This window comes from Canis lupus, chromosome 9 (assembly GCF_048164855.1).
Source record: "Canis lupus baileyi chromosome 9, mCanLup2.hap1, whole genome shotgun sequence".
NCBI classification, from domain to species: domain Eukaryota; kingdom Metazoa; phylum Chordata; class Mammalia; order Carnivora; family Canidae; genus Canis; species Canis lupus.
Window position 1 is genome coordinate 2,886,461 of NC_132846.1, and position 21,610 is coordinate 2,908,070.

Consider the following 21,610-nt stretch of genomic DNA (forward strand, 5'->3'; position numbering starts at 1 on the left):
ACAAAATGAAAATTTAATTGTAAACTTACCATCAATGTACACAATCAAGTACTCAATAGTTATTTATTTTTAAGCTAAAAAGAATCATACTTCATATTAAATAATGAATGTGCTTTTATTTCTCTCCTAACTTTTAAAATGTGAACATTCTGTAATTTAGTCACAGCCTTTACTTCCAGGTGACTTCTTCATTGGGTCTCAATTCCCTGTGTAGAAATTAAAAAGGAAGGAAAGGAAAAATTATAAATTAAACTTTTACAGGGGGGAAAAGACTCAGAAGAATATTAATTCAATCTTATATTCTATTAAATTGACCCATTACAATTTTTATATAGACTCAACATACTCATTCTATTGTCTCATGATTTTAAACTTTTACCATCCCTTTAATTTCATTTTTCCAAATTAAGGAACTACAATTTCTTAGTCTGTACAAAAGCTATTATCATTTCAATGAGTTCATTTGAGGTTTTTCTGAACACCTTCCAATTCATTTATCTTTCTTGAAATCCTTAACTGTAAACCTCCTCTCCATACTGTTAATGCTGCCCAAGCCTCTGGTCCCTTGAGCTTTTCCCACCCAGCTGCATACCCAGCGGCAGCTACCCTGTCTTGCTAACTAACTTTCTGCCAAAAGAGTCATCTCCAGAGACACAACGGGACCAGGCAGCTGCCAGCTGCCTTCTGATCACTCAGCCACCGCATCTCAAGCTCTCAAGCAGCGTTCCTGTGAATATAGCACCAAGCCACTATTAGTACCATAGATTTCAGCTACCTTCTGGCTTAAGTGAGATAATATATGATAATATGTGAAAGCTGTATGAAAGGCTTTGGTGAGCTGGTTTAAAACTTTGTTTCTATAATACAATGCACCCTGAATGCCAAAAAAGAAAAAAGAAAGAAAAACTCAAACATCTGAAATAGCCTGTTCATAAACTAAAGACTTATTGGCATTCCAAAGGTAATCATACAGTTTTGTAGAAGGATTAAACAACTAATGCTGCTAAACAATATAACTTAAATATAAGTCCTTGGGTCAAAATTTATCCTCTGTTTATTTTTGGCATATATGGTACTAAAAAGAATTATTTCCAAGAGCTGGTTAATTGTTGGTTTAAAAAAAGTGTACAAACTAACCTTCTAAACAACAAACTCTTATTCCGGAAGGCAGTTAGCTTTTCATCATTCTTTCTGTCTAGGTAACATCCAAGGACAAACCCCATAGGCACAAGTATATGTACCCAGTGGTCACGAACAATCTGAATTACGTTCATCTTAAGTGCTAGGAAAAAAAAAAAAAAAAGATTATCAGAAATATAACTGCCTTTGAAATATCTTGCAAAATTATATCTGACACAGGAAGGTAGCCCTGAATAGAAGAGATAGATGTTAAAAAGCATAAGAAGTCTCTTCAAATTTTCTTAGCATCAGAATGTAGTGATAAAATTAAAATCTACCTGATGACAATTATATAGGTAACAATGATCAGTATAAAAATTACACTAAAATCAATTTATTAACTTTTTTCTAGCTCCACTAGTGATCTGATATAGTATAGCACAGAGGAATGGCGAGTATAAAACAATTCTACCTGCAAAAGCTGAATATTTGCACCCTCCTACTATTTATTTAAAGCTTTTACACATGTGTAAAATATTTTCAGAGCCTCTTACAATGCTAAAACAAATATATTGTACTATTATGCCAAAAGCAGGATTCTTTAGTGAAGCTGTAATTACTGAAAATTATTTTTTCAATTAGCAGTAATTGTGACTCAGATAAACTCCACTAGCTACAATACTGCTACTGCAAAAAGCTAAAAACTAATTTTTGAAAGGAAAGGAGAGAAACTTTAAAAAAACAATTGCATTCAAAAAATGTCATGGTAGATCTCAACATCAACGGTTTTCAAAAGACATGGACAGAGGGGAATTCACTTTTATAGAATGACTACTAGGTACCAGAGCCATCGTATAATCTTATATATATTTAACATGAAATAACTATTATTATTCTTTTTTATACACTAGAAAACAGCTTAACCTAAACAGGTATTAAGTACACAGCTGGAATTCAAGCTCAGGTTTGTTCCAAAACTCTATATCCCATTAGATTATAATACCTCTCTAAAAGACTTCCTGAATTGATTATTTATGATACTTAAGGACTTTTAAGTTCTAAGGGTTTCTAAAACGTAGAGGCAGAATAGCACTAGCAGTCACCACACAGAAAATAAATTGGCCTTAATTCAATAAAAATATGGTTGAATTATCAGTTTCTGTAAAAATTTGTGCCTAAAGATGACATCAAAATACATCTGCCTACACGTGAATCTAAGATGAGTAACTCATAGACAATGGCTGAGAAGGCATATAACAACACCCTGGTAAGAGAATACAGTATCGCCAACAAGAGTGCTCAGCACTAAACTGTGCTAGGGTTAAGAAGACTGGATTCCTGCCTCTCCTAAGACACTGGTTCTCACACAAGTGAGAGAATTCTCTATTTCTCAAACTTCATCACTATTCAAAGGCACCAGGCTAGAAAATGGCCATGAAGTTAATAGTTGCACAATTACTTTATATTTGATAAAGTATAATTATTACAGACAGCGGGTCCTACTCTGAATATCACTGATTTGGAAAATTATGTAAAGTTAATGAGATATTTAAAATATATAACTTCCAGTTTAATCATTAAAGTTTCAGTCTATTGCCTACAGTGGGAAATTTCAAACGTGACTGCGCATCAAAAGCATCTGGGGAGCCTTTATCAAAATACAGACTTCTGGGGACGCCTGGGTGGCTCAGTCAGTTGAGTGTCCGGCTCTTGGTCGTGATCTCATGGGTTGTGGGACTGGGGCAGAGGTCAGACTCCACACTTGATGGAAAGTTGGTTTCAAGTTTCTCTCTCTCTGCCCCTCCTCCCCGTCATGCTCCCATGCTCTCTCTAGTAAATAAATAAATCTTTAAAACAAACAAACAAAATAGGGACTCTTGGTCCTCTTTCCTGGTGAGGCCAGAAAAACCTATAGTTGAAAGAACTCACCTGCTGATTCGATGCAAATAGTTCTCAGCAAACTTATCTTATTTCCTGTTAGCACCCTGCCTTCCTTAAGTAACATTATTTGCATTTTGATACTAAAGCACTTTGTGAATCTGACCAAGTGCCCACCAAAGTGGCCACTTGCTTAATAAACTTGACCTAGTCAAGTATAGGAATGACAATACATGCCTTTATCAACTACTCTAACTTTGAAAGCACAAAAACTGCAAAATACTAGACAATATGGGTCTCTGTAGATGTAAAGTGGTCATGTATTCGGTCACCTGTCCCTCACAGGGTCCTCTAATTTCGTAACAGGGGTCAAGCTTAACCCTCAGCTTGACCCTCAGGTGGGTCAGATACTATTTGTATTTTAACCAACCACATAAGTTTGCTTTATTGACTTAGTCCAAGACTGCTTTAAATAAGCTCATGGCCACCTCTGGGCTAGAAGGCATTATCGTTGGCCAGTAGCTACTTTGATTTGGCTCTACTCTGAGAAGAGGTGAGATAAGCCCGAGACTGGCTGTACCTAGGCTCTTACACACTCTCTACAAGTGAAGACTGACAGGAGGATTCTGTATATTCAAAACCCAGAGCTCAGTTCAGCCACCATGATTCCATCGCTAACAGGTAAATGACAAATCTTAGAACCAGAGGCATTTCACATTACACTAGTACAATCTATTTAATGGGACTTTGGGAGCAGTCGCATTAAACATAATTTGTTCTCTGTATTTTAGTGAGTGGATCACCAGAGAGGACAAAGATTTATGGACCTAAGGATGACTTCCTGGAGAATGGATACGACTGGGGAATATAGACAGGCTCTGGTCATGAGCCCAAGATGATAAGGGGCTTTGTCTGATGGACAGAGGGCAGTGAGGTCCTGGGAGAGGCTCCAGTGAAACAAGCCGAGGTTTGGATAAAGTGACATCCACATGGGTGCCCATGAGGACACTGTACATATTAGTGTCTTCTTTTTTTCCTTTTTCCCAGGGCGGGGCGGGGAGCAAAGGGAGAAGGATTGAGTCTTCAGCAGGCTCCATGCCCAGCACAGAGCCTGATGTGGGGCACCACCTTACGACCCTGAGATCATGACCTGAACTGAAATCAAGAGTTGTGATTAACCGACTGAGCCACCCAGGTGCCCCATTAGTGTCTTCTTTATAAGAAGACTCATGAAAAATCCTTATTTTACTTCAGAACTGAGACTTGCTATGGTGTTCCTAAGAAAAACTAGTTTTTATCTTATGGACTCAGCATCACGTAACAGATGTAACCTAATCCTTTGTTACCAACATACCAAAACATGCTCCAAATGTTTTGCCTACTTCTAGAAAGAGCTGACTCTTCTAGCACTGTCAGGTATAGTTCTTACTGCTTTTCATGATCACTAACTCATGCAACCATCACAATACTGTGTGTGTATTTACTAATGTCCCCAAAGTAGTAGGCAAGTTTTGTTTTTTTTTTTTGTTTTTTTTCAGATGAGGAAATCCAGGGACAATCGATTTCACTTAGGGTCATAGATGCAGTTAAGTGGCAAAACTAGGATTAACACTCAGGAAGCCTGGCTGCTTGGTCCAAGCTATCCGTGTTATTGTCTGGTAAGGTAACTCTACAGATAAACATTTAGACTGACCTCACTCAGCATTATCTTGTATTTCTTAACATTACTTTTTCTACCGGATTTCCCCCGCCTAACTTCTAAAAAGAAAACTGTATGTGCTGTGTATTTTGGTAAGTCAATTCGCGTTCTAAAACATGGGTGCATAGATGTTCCAAAAACTAAGGCCTAATCTCTCATTGGTCCCCACAGCACTCTAGATCGTCCTCTGACACGGACCTCCTTGAGGTCTGGACTGTGTCTAAATACACCGTACGCCCTGGAACCCAAGGACGAATTAAATATAACGTTTTTTAAGTTATTCGCGGTGTGTGTATGGAACGGTCGGCTCGAGAGGGTTTGCGAGTTGGAGGAGGAGTTGCTGGTCTCCCATCCTGAGCAACCAGGAACCCGAGCGCTGAGACCTGGACCGTTCCGTGACGCCGTCCCTCCGTCCGCTTCCTTCCCTACGAGCGGATCCCGGCCCGCGTTCGCTCCAGCCCGGGCAGGAGCGGTCACCGGGTGATCGATCTCTAGAGACGTTTTCCGATAACGACTGCCTCCCGCGGCCCTTTCCAAAAGCCGCCAGGCGGGAAACGTGGGCCCACCTGTCCACGGGAAGAGGCCGCCCTCGCCCTCTCCCTCCCTCTCCCTCCCTCTCCCTCCCTCTCCCTCTCCCGGCCCCGCCGCTCGCCAGCCCCGGGGAGGCCCGGACCACCCCTCGCCTGCACACACCGCCGCCGAGGCCTTTCCCGGAGGAAAGGGGGACTCGCCCCTCCTGCAGCACGGGGGCCCCAGACCCACCTGCAGCCCGGGAAGCTCCAACGACCCCGCGGCCAAGGGCAGCTGCGAGCCCAGCCACCGGCGCCGGCGGAAGCTGCGGCCCTGGGACGTGCCACTCGCCGCGCCCGCGCAGAGAGGGGTGGCGCTGGGAAACCACACCATTTCTTCCTCTGGAAGCCCGACTCTTTTCGTGCTTCTTTCAGCCCTCGCACATTACAAATTACTTAAAAATGAAACGTCTGCCCCAGGTGCCGAGACTTGCTGGCGAAGCTCCGTCCCCTTCCCGCAGCCTCGGCCCCACCTCCCCCCGCAGATGGTATCGCCCTGGGCCTTCCCCGCCTCAGCGGCTCGCCTCCAGTTTCAAAATGGCGGCCGCCATCGGGGGGCTTGCGCGGGCTGCTCGTCGCGGGTGCTACTGAGCCGGCCTCGGCTCTGCTCTCCCTGGAACCTGGATTCGACCAGGAGCTGGGAAGGGCGGTGGACGGCGTCGGAGGAGGACTGACGAGGCAAGTGAGGGCGGAGGAAAGGAGGGAGCCTGGCTGGGGGAGGGGCGCCCTCGGCTCCTCGGGGGACCCCGATGCCCCCTCGTCCGAGGCTGCGCTGGGGACGTGCCCCTGGGCTTGGGGAGCGGCCGGCGCGGCCGGGCCTGGCGAGGGAGGGGGGCGCTTTCCCCGAGCGTCTCCAGCCCCCGGTCTTTGAGGCGGTCCGTCCGGCTCCCTCCCGTGTGCTCCTTCCCTCTTTTTTGCCGTTTCCCGGTGACCTTTCGGGGTCCGGTCGCCGGGGGAGTGAATCCGATGCCCGCGCTGGCGCCCTTTGGCCTCGCGGTCGCCGTGTTTTGCGCTTCCTCGCTTCGGGGGTCTTCCCGCGGTCCGGGGTGTAGACACCACGAGGCTGCTGAGCGCTGGGCACACCGCAGGCGCCCTTTTTTAGTCGGTCGACCCCGGGGACCTTTTGAGATATTACCAGGCTCTATTTAGAACAGGTCTAGGCCCTCCGCCGCAGCCCCGCAGCCCCGCAGCCCCGCAGCCCCGCAGCCCGCAGCCCCCAGGCTCCCTCTGCCCTCGGTGCTTCCAGGACTCGGTTCTACGTGCTCCTAAGTAAACGGGAGATCGGACTGGCCTCGACCCTTGCGCCTCTGGCCTCCTGTCACCAGCTGAGCCCGAGTTATTAGTCGCCCATCCCCTGATTTTTTATCTCACCACCGCTGTGATTTTTGTACGAAAACCGCCTTTGTGTGTGTGTGTGTGTGTGTACTTCGTGCGCTCGAGGGCCAAAGCAGATTCCTTCGTTTTCCCTCGGATTTTGCATAGTTCCCTTTAGCTGTCACCAACAGGCAAGGTCGTTATTGAGAGAGCAAGTAACTGCGTGAGATGACTGAGATGAAATGGTATCCGTCAGGAAGGAATTGATGATCTGGTTGGGGTTCATTCTCCAGGCGCACGTGTAGGTCGCTGCAGTGCTGTGCTTGATATTGGTGATACAAAAGTGCTGGCTCTTACTCCTGACCTATACATTCGGCATCCTTTGAACAAATACTCTTGGTTCCCAGTTCATGCTAGATGAAAAAAACAAAAAACCCCAAAACCTCCCGAGGCCACCAGAAAAGTTCATAAAGGAGTAAATGTTTGAGCTGGGTGTTGAAGGGTCAAAAGGAATTTACTGGGCTCAGGGGAAGGTCATTCCTGGACGCTGAGACTTGAGCGGTTTTGACATACTGAGGAAGAGTGGGAAGGTTAATGTGCTTGAGCCTGTAGTGCGAGGTTAGTTGGTGAAGGAAGAGGGAGGTTGAGAGCAACTTATGAAGGACCTTGATTTCCAACGAAGGAGTTTAGATTTTATTTGTTGGAAGGTGCATACTTTGCACAAGCAAAGGGCAAGAATGTATTTGTTCTTCTAGGGTGGTCTCTGACAGCTGTATGAAGAATCAACTTGGAATAGGAAAACTAGGTAAGAGGAAATGGTAGACATTTGAAGTAAGGTGGTGATTGTCTCCATTGAAATAGGGTAGTAGAAGATGTGAAAGACATTTCTGAAATGTCATAGGATTTGACTGGTGGCAGCAATTTGCCGGGAGGAGGCGACTCCAGAGTTTTGGTCTGAGAGACTAAATGGTTGGTGATAACCATTAAAATCAAGCGTCAGATATGTACATAGAAATAAAATGATGCCAACCTGCCCTCTAAGCAGTGGTAGAGCACAGAGCTCCACAGTACAAAGCATTGATTTTAGATTCTGTATTTGTGCTATTGCAATAGCCACAAGTTCTGTATAGTTGTTGAGCACTTGAAATTGTGGTTAGATTGAATTGAGATGTGCTGTAAATATAAAATACACACTGGGTTTCACTTGGTATGAAAAACAATGTAAAATATCTCTATTAATAGTGGTTACATACTGAAATGATAATATTTTGAATATATTGGGTTAAGTAAATATATTAAAATTAGTTTTGCATGTAAAACTTCAATGCGGATATGAGAAAATTTTTAATTATATCTGGCTTGTGTTATATTTCTGTTGGGCAGAGCCCATGTAGTCTAGACTGATGATAGAGGAATTTGTAAGGAGGTGCAATTTGAGCTGAACCTTGAGACAGTGGTGAGCAGTGATGTGAGGACAGCTGGCTGGGCCCTCCATTGCCAGTTAAGGCATTCAGGTTTTTTGTTTTGTTTGTCAAGTAGTCAGAAGCCTTCAGAGATTTCTGGGCAAAGGATGATAATGTACAGGGGGTGTTTCTGAAGATTAATCTGGCAGTAATGTTTAGGTTGAGATGAAGAGAGGAAAGCCTGGAGGCAGAGAATCAGAGAAACCCAAATACAAGCAGGTCATTACGAGGTCCTGCTTTAAGATACTGGTGGTAGGAAGGGAAAAGGAATGGTACACATGCAAGGCATTCTGAGGAAAAAATAATCAGGAATGGTAACAGACTATTCAAGAAAAAGTAAAGGAAGGAATCCAAAGTAGAGTTTCAAGCCTTGGTTACTTAGATAAGGACTAATAGTGAATTCATGTCCTAAAGTTATAAAGTACATTTGAGGCTAAAAGAATTTAATCTCAAAATAAACCAGCAAATAGGAAGGAGGAAGTGGTCTGCTAAATGCTCTTCCTTTTTATCTCCTCGCTTTCTGTATCTCATTGAGTCAATCATACACACCGGCTAATTTTCCTAAAATATGGAATTTCCTGTATTATGTCATCTTTACTTGGTAATGGATCCTAAAATATTTCTTTGTTGCCTGACGATCTAGGTCCAGAGTCCAAGACCTTCCATTATCTGGCCCCTTTCTAGTCATTAGGCCTTTTCTTTGATTTTTGCTTATATGAAAGTGTGCCCACCTGATTTTTCCTACTAAAATTGTAAGTTTTTATGTGCCTTTGATCATATTATTCTCCTGTTTCGAATACCTTCCTTTTTGTCTCTTTTACTCAGGTCTTCCTAATCCATGAGAGGTATTTTAAGATCCCACCTCTTGTGATTCTCGATAACATAAGCTAATGTCAGTTTTTAAAATCCTGTATGCTAACCTGCAGATTTTAGCTCGTGATTATGACCAATTTGATACATTTTGTCTTTTATTATTCCTTTTTATTATATTTGTTTTATGTAAGTTTCAGCTTCCTAAAATGATGACAAGTTTCATTTTTTAAAAAGGACCATTTATTATACTACTTCCTGATGCTCATGGTGTTCATCTTAGGGCAAGACATAGAAGTTAATCACCATAATTAGAAACAGAAGTAAGTCTGTTATACCATATTCATCAGATTCTCATTTCTTTATTTTTTAGATCTATAAAGAACTCCTCCCTTGAATTCATGGTATTTCATCCTATATACAACTGAGATATCAGTAAGTAATGAACGTGTCTAACAAAGCTACAGTTTTATTATGTTTGAGCAATTGTATTAAAAATATGTTGAAATTTGGGTATGTCTGCAAAATATTTTGATATGAACTCATTTACTTCTGTCTGCAAGATATTTTGTATTTTCATTTCATAATCTAAATAAAGTGGAAATTAAGGTGGATTTGAGTAAAACAGAGTCTCTCTTAGGCCATTAATATTAATTATGGTACAGGAAGCTTTTCAGCAGGGAGAATTATTTTTTAGAACCTTTCCAAAATTGTATTTAGAAATGTTTTTCATCAAGTGAAGAATTAATATCTTTGTACTTCTCATACCTTACAAATAGGAACATGCTAAGTCAATATGTTTTTAATTTTAATTTAATTTGTTTCACAAGTTTTTGTGGTTTTTTTTTTTGTTTTTTTTTTTCAGATTTTATTTATGTATTCATGAGAGACATAGAGAGAGAGGCAGAGACACAGGCAGAGGGAGAAGCAGGCTCCATGCAGGGAGCCCCATGTGGGACTTGATCCCAGGACCCCGGGGTCACATCCTGAGCCAAAGGCAGATGCTCAACCTCTGAGCTGCCCAGACATCCTGACAAGGCCTATTTTTCCATGGAGTCCGTAATCTAGTGCCAGGGTGACAAGGAGGTGGCTAAAGCAAGTAAAGAAAGAGCAGGTATAGAGAGCAGTGAGTATTTTGAGGTAAATAGAGTGATGTCACAGGGTGTAACTGAGATAGAGAAGGATTTTAGGATTGTTAGAAAACCATCTCACAGATTGAATTTGAGGCAGGGAAAATATACCAGCTAGTTAGAGCTCTTCGTGACTGTGGAAATAGAAGGAAATTAGAATGAAGGTAAAAATGTAGCACTTACTGATAGTTTGGATGTGGGACACAAAGTAAAGAAAGGACTCAAGGATGATGCCATCTGAGATCAGAAGATATTTTTAGCTGTGGAACTGGTGAGATTACCTAGAAAGAAAAAAAGAAGTCCCATTGAAGAGCACTGCTTTTCAAGTACCTAGCAAAGGAGATTGGGGAGTCGCCACTTAGAAACAAGGAAAAAGAAAGAAAGGAAGGAAGGAACGAATGAACAAACAAGGAAAACCAGGAGAGGGTGGACTCAGAAGCTTAGAGGCAGGAGAGCATTTCAAGTGGTCCAGAGCACTTTTATTGAATGCTGCTATGATTTCCTCAGTTGAGACCAGAGAAATAAATGCCCATTGGGTTAAATTGCATAGAGGTTGGTCAGTGACCTTGATGAAAGCACTTCTGGTGAGCCAGTTAAAGAAAGATGACATCTTTAGGAGTCTGAATGTGAGGTGAGAAAGTGGAGACATGTTTGTGGACAAATATTCTGAGACCTGCTATGAAAGGGGAACGTAGAAAAGATGAGGTATTTGCCAGGGGTTGTAGAATTAAGAGAGGGTTCTTTTAAATTGGGAAATTCTGGAGTATCTGTGTATGCTAATAGGAGTGGTACAGGGAAAAGAGGGAATGACTGGGAAGGTTCAGTCCTCTAGAAGGTAAAAAATGAGAATGGGATCCAGATTACTCATGGAGATTGGCTTTGGACGAGAGCAGGGCTCTTGATTCCATGTAATAGGAGACACAACAAACAGTGTATTTGCAGATACATTAGTAGAGTTGCTATTGGAAAATGAGTTACTGTCTGATGACTTTTTTTCCTAATTGAAGAATGAGGTGAGATTATCAGCTGAGAGTAGGGTAGAGGGAGTGGTGCATGAGCAGAGAAGAGGTGATGTGAAATCACAGTCTCAGAAATAGTCAACCTACTACAAAAACTCAGATTGATAGGTAGTACTTAGCACCCATTTGAGAGAGAGAGATATATCTATGTATCTATATCTAATTTTTCCATTTGAGATCTTTGACCGTGAATTTTAAGAGCAAATAGCACAGTTGTGGGATTGTTCCTTCCTCTTCCCAACATTCAGTTTCTGGAATAGGCAAAGCAAAGAATTAGAGTCAGGGTTAGGGTTTTGCCAGGCTGGTACAAGGAAGCATTAGAGCAGCCAGATTTTTTTTTTTTTTTTTAAGATTTTATTTATTCATGAGAGAGAGAGAGAGAGAGAGAGAGGCAGAAACAGGCAGAGGCAGGGGGAGAAGCAGGCTTCCTGCCAGGAGCCCGATGTGAGACTCGATCCCAGGACTCTGGGATCACACTCAGGACCCTGGGATCACACCCTGAGCCAAAGGCAGATGCTCAACCACTGAGCCACCCAGGAGCCCCTGGCCACCATACCTTGATAGTGTTTGCAAGATACTTCTGATGGATTGTGGATCAATGGGAAGGACATGAATGGAGACAGGAGGGCGTGAAAGAGCCATTGGTTGATTAGAGAGTCCGTGAGGCTGAAGGGTTTTTGCAGTCAATAAGTAAGGTGGGAGTGAGAGCATGAGATCTCAGGAGGGGAACATTGAGAAATGGTGCAGCTCAGGGGTGATAAGGTCCAGGGCAAAACCACAGTGGTGGGGGCTGAAATGAAATGAGGTTTTTGGAGTTGAGAATGTTAGGGGACTAGAGTCAGTAGTGAATTTACTGAGGAAGATGGAATCAGGAATTAAAGTCTGTGAATGAAGTCACCATGAATGAGATGCCAGCAGTGAGGAGGAAATTGGGAAGGCTCATGGTGAACCAGCTGGGAAGGATTGGAGTATTTGAAGGAAGAAGGAGAAGACGTGGTTTGGAAGCTGCAGTGAGGAGCAAGGAACACTTACTTCCTGCTTTGGAGGTATAGGGAGTACAAGGAAAAAACTCCTTGAGAAGGCTGCAGGAGAAAGTTTCTGTGAATATTACCAGGTGAAGAGAACCTTCAGGGAAGAGGTGCAGTTACATGTGGGGGTAAGCAGCATAGGCCCAGAGGGCACACTGGGAGGTCTTGGGAGGGTTAGAGAGTAGGGGATTGGATCCGACTTGTAGATGTGCATGTCATGAAAATGGGTACCCCAGGAGTCCTGGGCCTCTGGCTGTGACTGGGGAGAAAAGGATGGGAGATATGATAGGATTGGTCTCCGGACAGCCTGTCACCAAATATGACAGTTCACTTGAGTTTGTTGATAGGATCTGGGGCAGCTGGTAAGAGGTTATCAAGTTATCAAGTATGCATGACCTCTCCTACTTGCGTAGTTGGCCAGGGAAGGCTAATTTACCTCAAGGAGCTGAGATCTGAAATGTTGCTGTGGAGCTATACTTTGCTGATGAATGTTTTTGTAACATCTATTTAATAGCATGAAATTCTAGGTTTTAAATTCCAATAGATGTGTTCATGTTCTATCTTCTTGAAATGTAAACAGTAGGCATCCTAACATAAATTCCATCAGGTAGATATTGAGTGTTCTGTCTTCTTGAAATGTAAACAGTAGGTATCCCAACATAAATTCCATCAGATAGATATTGAGCACCTACTGTGTATCAGGTTCTCTTTTAGGAACTGCAAACAAAAGATACTATTTATATTTTTAGTTGCTTACTTTCCAGTGCAAGTGTTTTTTAATATTCAACCCCTGAAAAGTATGTGGGTTTCTTTGTGTATGTGCACCTTGTTTGCTTTTTGAAGACCAAAGGGAGAATAAACAGTCCCTAGCTTTTTATCAGATTCTTAAGGGGGTCTATTTATTTAAGGACCACTGGTCTAATAGGAGAGAGAGACATAAAAACTACTCATTGTAATGCAATGAAATTATTGCCATCACAGAGCCAAATAAAGGAAGCACAAATTCACTTTGAAGGAGGAGTTCATCAATTCATTATACATTTATTTACTGACGGACTTTGTAGTCTCTATTTACACATTATTTGAAATCTTCCAGCATTCTTTTTATGTGCATAATTGTTTTTAAAGATTTATTTATTTATTTTAGAGAGGTGGGGGGAGAACATGCATGGAGGGGATAGAGAGGAGCAGAGGGAAAGTCTGCATCCAGCACAAAGCCTGACTCAGGGCTGTCTGAAGATGCCCAGATCACGACCTGAGCTGACACAAAGAATCGGATGCTTAACCGACTGTGCCAAGGCACCTTTTTTATGTATGTTATTAATATTCATGTTTATAGGCTGGGACACATTAAGTGAGGAAAAGTTAGTTAATTGCATACAACCACATAGTAGTAGTTTCAATTCTGAAACCATCTGATTCTAAAGTCTATTGCTTTTCATTAAGCCACACTGGGGAGCCTCTGAAGGACACAATGTAAACAAGATCACGTTTGTACTTTCAAACTTAGCAATAATGGAAATAGGTCTTTAAAGTGTTTGCTTTCTATATTTATAGAATGTTTACCCACTTAGAAATTTGATATAATGTTAATTTGTCCATTATATTTGTTAGGCTACGGTGTATGCTTAATTATATTTTTGTTTCTTTTGAAAGGACTTTTTGGATTGATTTTGGACTGAAAATGACATCTATTATCAAATTAACTACCCTCTCTGGGGTTCAAGAAGAGTCTGCTCTTTGCTATCTTCTGCAAGTTGATGAGTTTAGATTTCTGTTGGACTGTGGCTGGGATGAGCACTTTTCTATGGATATTATAGATTCCCTGAGGAAGTAAGTTACTTTTCATATTTCTAAACTTCTATTAAACCAACTTCTCTTTTCTACACTGTAATACTATTTTAATATTATGCAGTGTTTGCTTTCTATTTTGATTTATAGTAAAAGACTTAGTTTTACTATGCCAAAGAGCCAGACTGACCGTTTTCATTTGTAAAGTTTTGATTGCATTATGAGCTCTGTTTATTGAAATTCAGTAAAATATTGTTACTTGGCTAATGGGTATCAGTAGAGATTTTTGCACTTTAGTTTTAGAGAAGAATAAGCATATAAGAATTTGAAGAGAAGAAAAACCTTCATATGGAAGGTCTGCCATCAGATCACATTAGCTTACTTTCTGTATGTTTTGATCCTCCATATTGAGTTTTGGTGCCCAGAATAACAACCACAGGATACGAAAGGATACAAATCCATCAAAGAAAAGTTCAGTTATGCTTGCAGTACTGTACTAATTGTGGAAGGAAAGAGCACTTAAATATTTAAAAACTTAGAGTTTATAGCAAAATATGTTTTTTCTAATTTCTTCAGCCAGTGAGAGCATGCTTTATTAATTGAAGTTTCACTCTAGTGAATGTGCTGCCTGTCACCATGCTAAAAAGCAGAGGCAAAATCCATAATAAATACATGGCCATTTAAATATCCTCTCCTTAGCAATTTCTGAAATTTCAAGTTGAATTCTTGAACTTTAATTAATAGTACATAAAATAGGCATCCAGATTCATCTTATGTATGGCGTCTACTTGTTCTCTTTTTCTTTCTTTTTTCTTTTTTCTCTTTTTTTTTTAATGTGCATAGACATCATCTATTATGTACAACACATGCCATACTTCTGATATCTGTGCAGGATGGGGTAGTAACTGATATTGATAGGTATCATAATTTCAGCTCTTTTGCTCTTTCACCCCAGCCTAGTCTTTACTCTTAAAACCAAGATTGGAGAAATTGAGAAAGCATTTTGATCGTATTCTCCTATCGTGTTCTCCTAGGCATGTTCACCAAATTGATGCAGTACTGTTGTCTCACCCCGATCCTCTGCATCTTGGTGCCCTCCCGTACGCCGTCGGAAAGCTGGGTCTGAACTGTGCTATCTACGCAACCATTCCGGTTTATAAAATGGGACAGATGTTCATGTATGATCTTTACCAGGTAACTCAAGCAATTAAAAAATGCTTTTTACACTCCTGCAGTGATCATTTTTAACCTTTGGTTTGTGTTCTTCTTTTAGTCTCGACACAATACAGAAGACTTTACACTCTTTACATTAGATGATGTGGATGCAGCCTTTGATAAGATACAGCAGTTAAAATTCTCTCAGATTGTGAATTTGAAAGGTAAAAAATGTTTCCAATAGTAAATAATTGTACTAATAGGGTTTAACCTACTTTGAAAAGTACAAGGGGAATTTGTAGTAAAAGACAACAGGTACTGTGGTCTGAAAAAGAAACAATGAGCATATTCTGATATGGAACTCTGAACTTTTTTCCCAAGTCATTTGGATTTTAAAATATTCCAGACTAAATACTAATACAATGTTAATAGCTCAAGCCTTTTCACATTAACTTAGAAAAGACTTATTTTGTGTTTATTGTATATGATGCCCAAAGATGTAATGTGGCCAGGTCCTCCTTTTAGGAGTTCACAGGTTGAGAGGCTTAGGTGATAAATTGTAGTGATTGAAGTCTTGAAGGAAATGTAGTGCCCTGGCAGTGTAGTAGAATATAACTGAATTCTAGAATTAGAAATTAAGAAGTTTATTATTTAATTAAGTCAAGAAGTCCTCTGTTAAGTATATATTTCCCATCTTCTCGGAGAGAGCGGTATTAAATACGATGCCTTGTGTTGAAATCAAGAAAATGGTGCCACAATGGACTCTGATGATTTAGCCAAGAAATAATGTCACAACAGTTTAGCTTGTACTTAATTTTCCTATAGGATAAATTTTTTTACCATGAGACTTGAATTTTTACTCTGTCAGTTTAGAGGTTAGCAAAAATGGAAACATTTGATAATTGTGTGTATGGTATAAATATCCAAATTTATTGATTCATACTAAGTAATAGGATACTGGCTATTTTACTTTATTATTTTTTTCATTTTCATTTTATTGATTTGAGAGAGAGAGAAAGAGCACAAGCCAGGGGGAGAGGCAGAGAGTGAGGGAGAAACAGATTTCCCACTGAGCACAGAGCCTGATGGGAGCTCTATCCCAAGACCCCAGGATCATGACCTGAGCCAAAGGCAGACGTGTAACTGACTGAGCCACCCAGGTTCCCTGGGTACTGGCTTTCAAATCTAGTCTTTTTATATATTTCAGTTTATGAGCACAAATATGTCTGCAAGAATTCATAATAAAACAACATGAGTGTCTGTCTACAGTAAGGGAATGGAGTAGCTGGGGGGACAGAAGAGTGAGAGTTGCATTTTTACTATGTGCTTTTTTTACTTCGGGATTTGCATATATTAGCTATTAAAAAATAGTTTACAGATAAATAAGCTTTCTTTAGGCTTGTAAAAGAAATCTGAGTATTGTCACTATCTTATTAACATAGGTAAAGGACATGGCTTGTCTATCACACCTCTGCCAGCTGGTCATATGATAGGTGGAACAATATGGAAAATAGTCAAAGATGGAGAAGAAGAAATTGTTTACGCAGTTGACTTTAACCACAAGAGGGAGATGTAGGTATATCAAGACAAAAACTAATGGAAATGCAGTTGGTATTGTTTGATTCTTTGGAGGGAAAATTAAGGATCTTTTTTTAACCAGAAATCTAGAACTACTTAAAAGCCTCATAGTGACTGTTTTCAAAATAACTTAATTTTTTGCATTGTAGGGGAAAGTTTGATATAAGAGATAAAATACATTTTACAAATTGACATGTAAGTATCCACTGTGTAGAACATATATCTCCCTGGAGACGTAGCAAAGGAGATTAATTTTTGTATGTAAAATTATATTTTATATGCTACTTGACCTGCTATTTAAAGGAACTTTGTGGGTGGCTTTTGGGTTTTGTTTTTGTTTTGGAATGTTAGTAATTATATAAATAAAGTCAGATTTTTTTTAAAAGGGGACACAGTAATTGTAACTTTATGTACTGTATACTTCAAGTACTCACATCATTACTAGAAAATTGTTTTGATGTTTAGTTTCATAGAGGCTTCTTTTGTAATTTCTGTACATTAAGTTCATAGTTCTTTTGTATGAGGTTATAGTAGGCTCAAGGTCTTTTGTATCTCATTCAGAAATATATAAGACTAATACATTTTAGTCTCGTAATCACAGATGAATGAAGAAAACATGGATATTCAAGTAAATGGTATTCAAACATTTTGGGAAAAGATCAGTTTGTGTCTTTATTTTAACCAAGTAAATTTCAGATGGATTAGAATTAAATAGAAAATGAAGCAATACTGATGAGTCTAATTTCTGATATGAAAAAGATTTGTAAGTGTAAAGGCAATGGACCAACTTATAAAGGAAAACTTTGATAGATTTGATTACATACAGATTTAAAACATCAGAAACAATAAAGACAAAAAGAGTTGGGAAAATATTTGCAGCGTATTGGCTAAAGACTTACAAATATAAGACCAAGTGTTAACCAATCAAAAAGATGCCAGATAGACAAAAGTTTATAAAAGTAAATTTAAATGGCAATTCTTTTTAAAATTAAATATCATAAATTGATTTTTAAATAGTATTATTCTTCTGGGAAATATTTAGTGAGTTGCTCATTCTGTCTGGTTGAACTTTTCTGGAAAAGGAAGAGCCTTTCTGGAAAAGGTTTAAATCTTTCTGGAAAGCCACTTAGCAATTATTGGAGTAAGTAATTTCTAGGAATATGTCCTAAAGAAACCATCAAGTGGAATTGAAGCTTTCTACAGAAATGTTCTTTGAAGTTATTTATGATGACAAGAAAAATAACCTTAAAAAGGGAAGTGATCAAATAAAATACACAGTAGGAGGTTTTTACAATTGTTAAAAAATAGGTTTAGAAATCAGTTTTAGTGTCATGGGAGAAAACCAGGCATAGAACTGAGTATATCAGTGTATACATGAGATGCCAGTTTTGTAAAATACATTCACATGTATATGCATAGAAAAATGTATTTGTATGCTTAAAAGGATGTATACTAAAATATTATATTGATTTCTCAGAGTGATGGTACCCTGGAAGATCTTAATTCCCCCCCCCCCTTTTTTTTAATATACTAGATTTCCTATTAATAAGCACGTGTCCTTTTGTAGTTGGAGAAGGAAAAATTTTACATGAAGTTGCTTATTTTTTAGGTGAGATAAACTATTGTTTATTTGAATTGATCTAAAATATTCCTCTTCATCTTTGTTATAGCCATTTAAATGGATGTTCCCTGGAAATGCTAAGCAGACCCTCCCTGCTTATCACAGATTCATTTAATGCTACATATGTGCAGCCTAGGAGAAAACAGAGAGACGAGCAACTTCTGAGTACGTATTTCGTGATGTCCTCTGTGGAGGTGCATGGTAGAATGAATTACTGTTTATTCTGTTTTGTGTTTATACTTTTCTTGTCATGAATGATTGGTTAACATTTTTTTTTTTTTTCTTAAGAGAGGGACAGGCCGGGGAGGGGCAGAGGGAGAGAGAATCTTAAGCAGGCTCCCCACCCAGTATGGAGCTCTATGTGGGGGCTTGATCGCACCACTCTGAGATCATGACCCGACCTGAAATCAAGAGTCGGGACACTTAACCAGCTGAGCCCCCCAGGCACCCCTAACTCTAATATTTTTGAAAAAAATATTCTGTGACCATATCATCATTTTGTACAAAAAGATGTTTTGGTTGGTGTGAATTTAGCTTTTGTGGGACAGGTATAAAGATTGACTTCTCCCTGTCATTTAGCACATAGCCAGAATATACAGAGAGCTCAGAAAAATCTATTAGAACAACATTTACACTCTAACAGAAAAATGAGCAAAGGAGATACATGAGGGTGCAAATAGTCAACTGATCTTGGTGTTGAGTGCCTTAAACTCTAATCTAGTAGTGTCGGTTCTGAAGAGGAGTCTCTGGGCCATCCCTGGGTGCTTCTGTTCCAGCTACTTTACCTTCGATTCTTTTTTGATAGGCTGCATGAGATTTCAACAGGAAAAGTGATTTTGACTTTTAAGCACGTCTGAAAACACTGCTTTCATCTATTTACTTTAAAAGCACAGTTGTGTACTATGTTGTATTAAGAAGTTTTTATGTTTTTATGTTTTCTTGTTTGTTTTTGCTACAGTTTTGTTTTTTTGTTGTTGTTGTTTTGTTTTGTTTTGTTTTGTTTTGTTTTTCAGATATTTCCAAGTAGACTTTAATGTAGAGCAAGGAAATCTACTCATAAAAATACTTTTGGGGATGACTGGGTGGCTCCGCGAGTTAAGTGTAGGTCATTATCCCCAGGGTCCTGAGATCAAGCCCCGTGTCAGGCTTCTTCCTCTCCCTGCCGCTTTCCCTGCTTGTGTGTACTTGCATGCTCTCTGTCTGTCAAATAAATAAAATCTTAAAAAAAAAAAACATCTTAAAAAAAGATACTTTTATTGGAAGAGGGAATGTGATCTATATGTATATGTAAATATAAATATGGACTTTTGTGTGTATAAATTTGGGAATCACTTATAACAAAGTTATAAATAATTGGCCCCACTGTACTATACCAATGTCATTTTCTCTGTCTTTCTTTTTTTTTTTTTTTTTAATGTTTTATTTATTCATGAAAGAGAGAGAGAGAAAGGCAGAGATACAGGCAGAGAGAGAAGCAGGCTCCCTGCAGGAAGCCTGATGTGAGACTCGATCCCGGAATCATGACCTGAGCCAAAGGCAGATGCTTAACCATTGAGCCACCTAACTGTCCCCAAATGTCATTTTCTATGTGTACTCTGGGTGAAGAGGGCTGGAGACCCTCTGTACTTTTCGGTGAAAGAAAATTGAGAATTAATGGCGTTGTCTTTCACTCCTATGAAGATACCTTCACAGAATACAAAGTAGTTATAATAACCTGAATGGAATTTTAAAAATTGTGTATCTGGGTGGCTCAGTGCATGATCCTGGGGTCCCAGGATCGAGTCCCACATCAAGCTCCCCGCAGGGAGTCTGCTTCTCCCTCTATATCTACCTCTCTCTATATATCTCTCATGAATAAATAAGTAAAATCTTTTAAAAAATAGAATTGTGTACCTTTCCTAATAATTGCTCATTTATAAATTAGTCTTTTTAAAAATATTTTATTTATTTATTCATGAGAGAGAGAGAGGCAGAGGACACAGGCAGAAAGACAAGCAGGCTCCATGCAGGCTCCCCTGATGTGGGACTGGATCCTGGGTCTCCAGGATCGCGCCCGGGGCTGAAGGCGGCACTAAACCGCTGAGCCACCCGGGCTGCTCCTAAATTATAGTCTTTATTCTGGAGATGAAGTCATCTTTAATTTTGCATCAAGGTATTGTTATGTTCTCCATGGATTTGACTTTCTTGTTTTCTAGCAAATGTCCTGGAAACGCTTCGAGGTGATGGAAATGTATTAATAGCAGTGGACACTGCAGGCAGAGTTTTGGAACTTGCTCAACTTCTTGATCAGATCTGGAGAACTAAAGATGCAGGACTGGGTGTCTACTCACTGGCGCTCCTGAATAATGTCAGCTATAATGTAGTGGAGTTTTCTAAGTCCCAGGTTTGTCCTTGTTACATTTGTAATGCAGAAGTTTGCTGCAGAAATTGGGCTTTTGTGGAAAACAATGTTTTATTTGCCCTTTGGATTTCATTTTTCTGTTGAAGAGGTTGATGATGATGATAATGGTAATAAACCACTTGTTCTGTATGTTCACGTGGAATATTTAATTTAGTCCTTCTAGACCCTATGAAGTAGGTTCTGTTTTTGTCCCCATCTTACAGATTGGGCAAGTTACTTCTCCTCTAATGTCTGTTATCACAATCTGTAAAATGGAGATTAAAAATAAAGTGTACCTCATAGGATATAAATGTTAGAAACCATTTTTCTCTTCTTTTTAAATAGCTCTTTCCCTTGAAATAGGAATTTTGGGTAAGATTTATTTAGAACTTATACTCTGCTTTCTCCGTAAGATTTAGGGTGACTTATAACTGAAATATAATGCAAAATTGGATTTTTCGAGATGAGCTATTATGGGATGAGAGGATCTAATGGGGAACAGAACAGAGAATAAGTGCTGCTTATCAGAATGGTACAAGTTTAAACAACCATTGGTTGGTTGGTGGTAAAGACTTAAAAGAAGGCAGAACATGAATTTCTAGACTTTGTGGAAGGCATTGAAGTTATAATCTAGTATTTTCTAATTATGATCATCCTTTCCCCTGTATTAGGTAGAATGGATGAGTGACAAATTGATGAGATGTTTTGAAGACAAAAGAAACAATCCATTTCAGTTTCGTCATCTCTCTTTATGTCATGGTCTTTCTGACTTGGCTCGAGTACCTAGCCCCAAAGTAGTACTCGCCAGCCAGCCTGACCTGGAATGTGGATTTTCAAGGGATCTCTTCATTCAATGGTGTCAGGACCCTAAAAATTCAATCATTCTAACTTACAGAACTACTCCTGGGACTTTAGCACGTTTCCTAATTGATAATCCTTCTGAAAAAATTACAGAAATAGAGGTAAGTTCTTGTGTGTGAACTGTATCTTAAACCTGTTTGGGGGTCAGTGACCAAAAATGAAACTTGAAATTGTTTCCAGATTTTTACCAGAGTA

General features: G+C 39.8%; 2 protein-coding genes and 1 pseudogene across 5 annotated transcripts in view; 1 reads left to right on the top strand and 2 right to left on the bottom strand.

Annotated features, from left to right (window-relative positions):
- Positions 1–96: 96 nt before the first annotated feature.
- On the bottom strand, positions 97–5,592 carry NDUFB1 (NADH:ubiquinone oxidoreductase subunit B1). The gene is made up of 3 exons (XM_072837794.1): positions 5,459–5,592; positions 1,138–1,282; positions 97–206 (listed from the first exon to the last, which is right to left on the bottom strand). The coding sequence occupies exons 2-3, from the start codon at positions 1,272–1,274 to the stop codon at positions 170–172; spliced, it is 174 nt and encodes a 57-aa protein (XP_072693895.1). The 5' UTR covers positions 1,275–1,282; positions 5,459–5,592; the 3' UTR covers positions 97–169.
- Positions 1,689–1,818, bottom strand: LOC140640812 (U4 spliceosomal RNA; annotated as a pseudogene).
- Positions 5,593–5,766: 174 nt separating the features above from the next.
- Positions 5,767–21,610, top strand: part of CPSF2 (cleavage and polyadenylation specific factor 2) — a 34,206-nt gene continuing 18,362 nt past the window's right edge. For 2 of the 4 annotated variants that reach the window (XM_072837789.1, XM_072837790.1), the window contains exons 1-9: positions 5,767–5,943; positions 9,226–9,287; positions 13,686–13,862; positions 14,855–15,014; positions 15,094–15,199; positions 16,418–16,547; positions 18,224–18,339; positions 20,370–20,557; positions 21,226–21,516. In XM_072837789.1, coding sequence (XP_072693890.1) covers positions 13,714–13,862; positions 14,855–15,014; positions 15,094–15,199; positions 16,418–16,547; positions 18,224–18,339; positions 20,370–20,557; positions 21,226–21,516 — 1,140 coding nt within the window. In that variant the 5' untranslated portion in view covers positions 5,767–5,943; positions 9,226–9,287; positions 13,686–13,713. The remainder of the gene's footprint in view (positions 5,944–9,225; positions 9,288–13,685; positions 13,863–14,854; positions 15,015–15,093; positions 15,200–16,417; positions 16,548–18,223; positions 18,340–20,369; positions 20,558–21,225; positions 21,517–21,610) is intronic. The other 2 variants (XM_072837791.1, XM_072837792.1) reach the window with 1 other exon arrangement.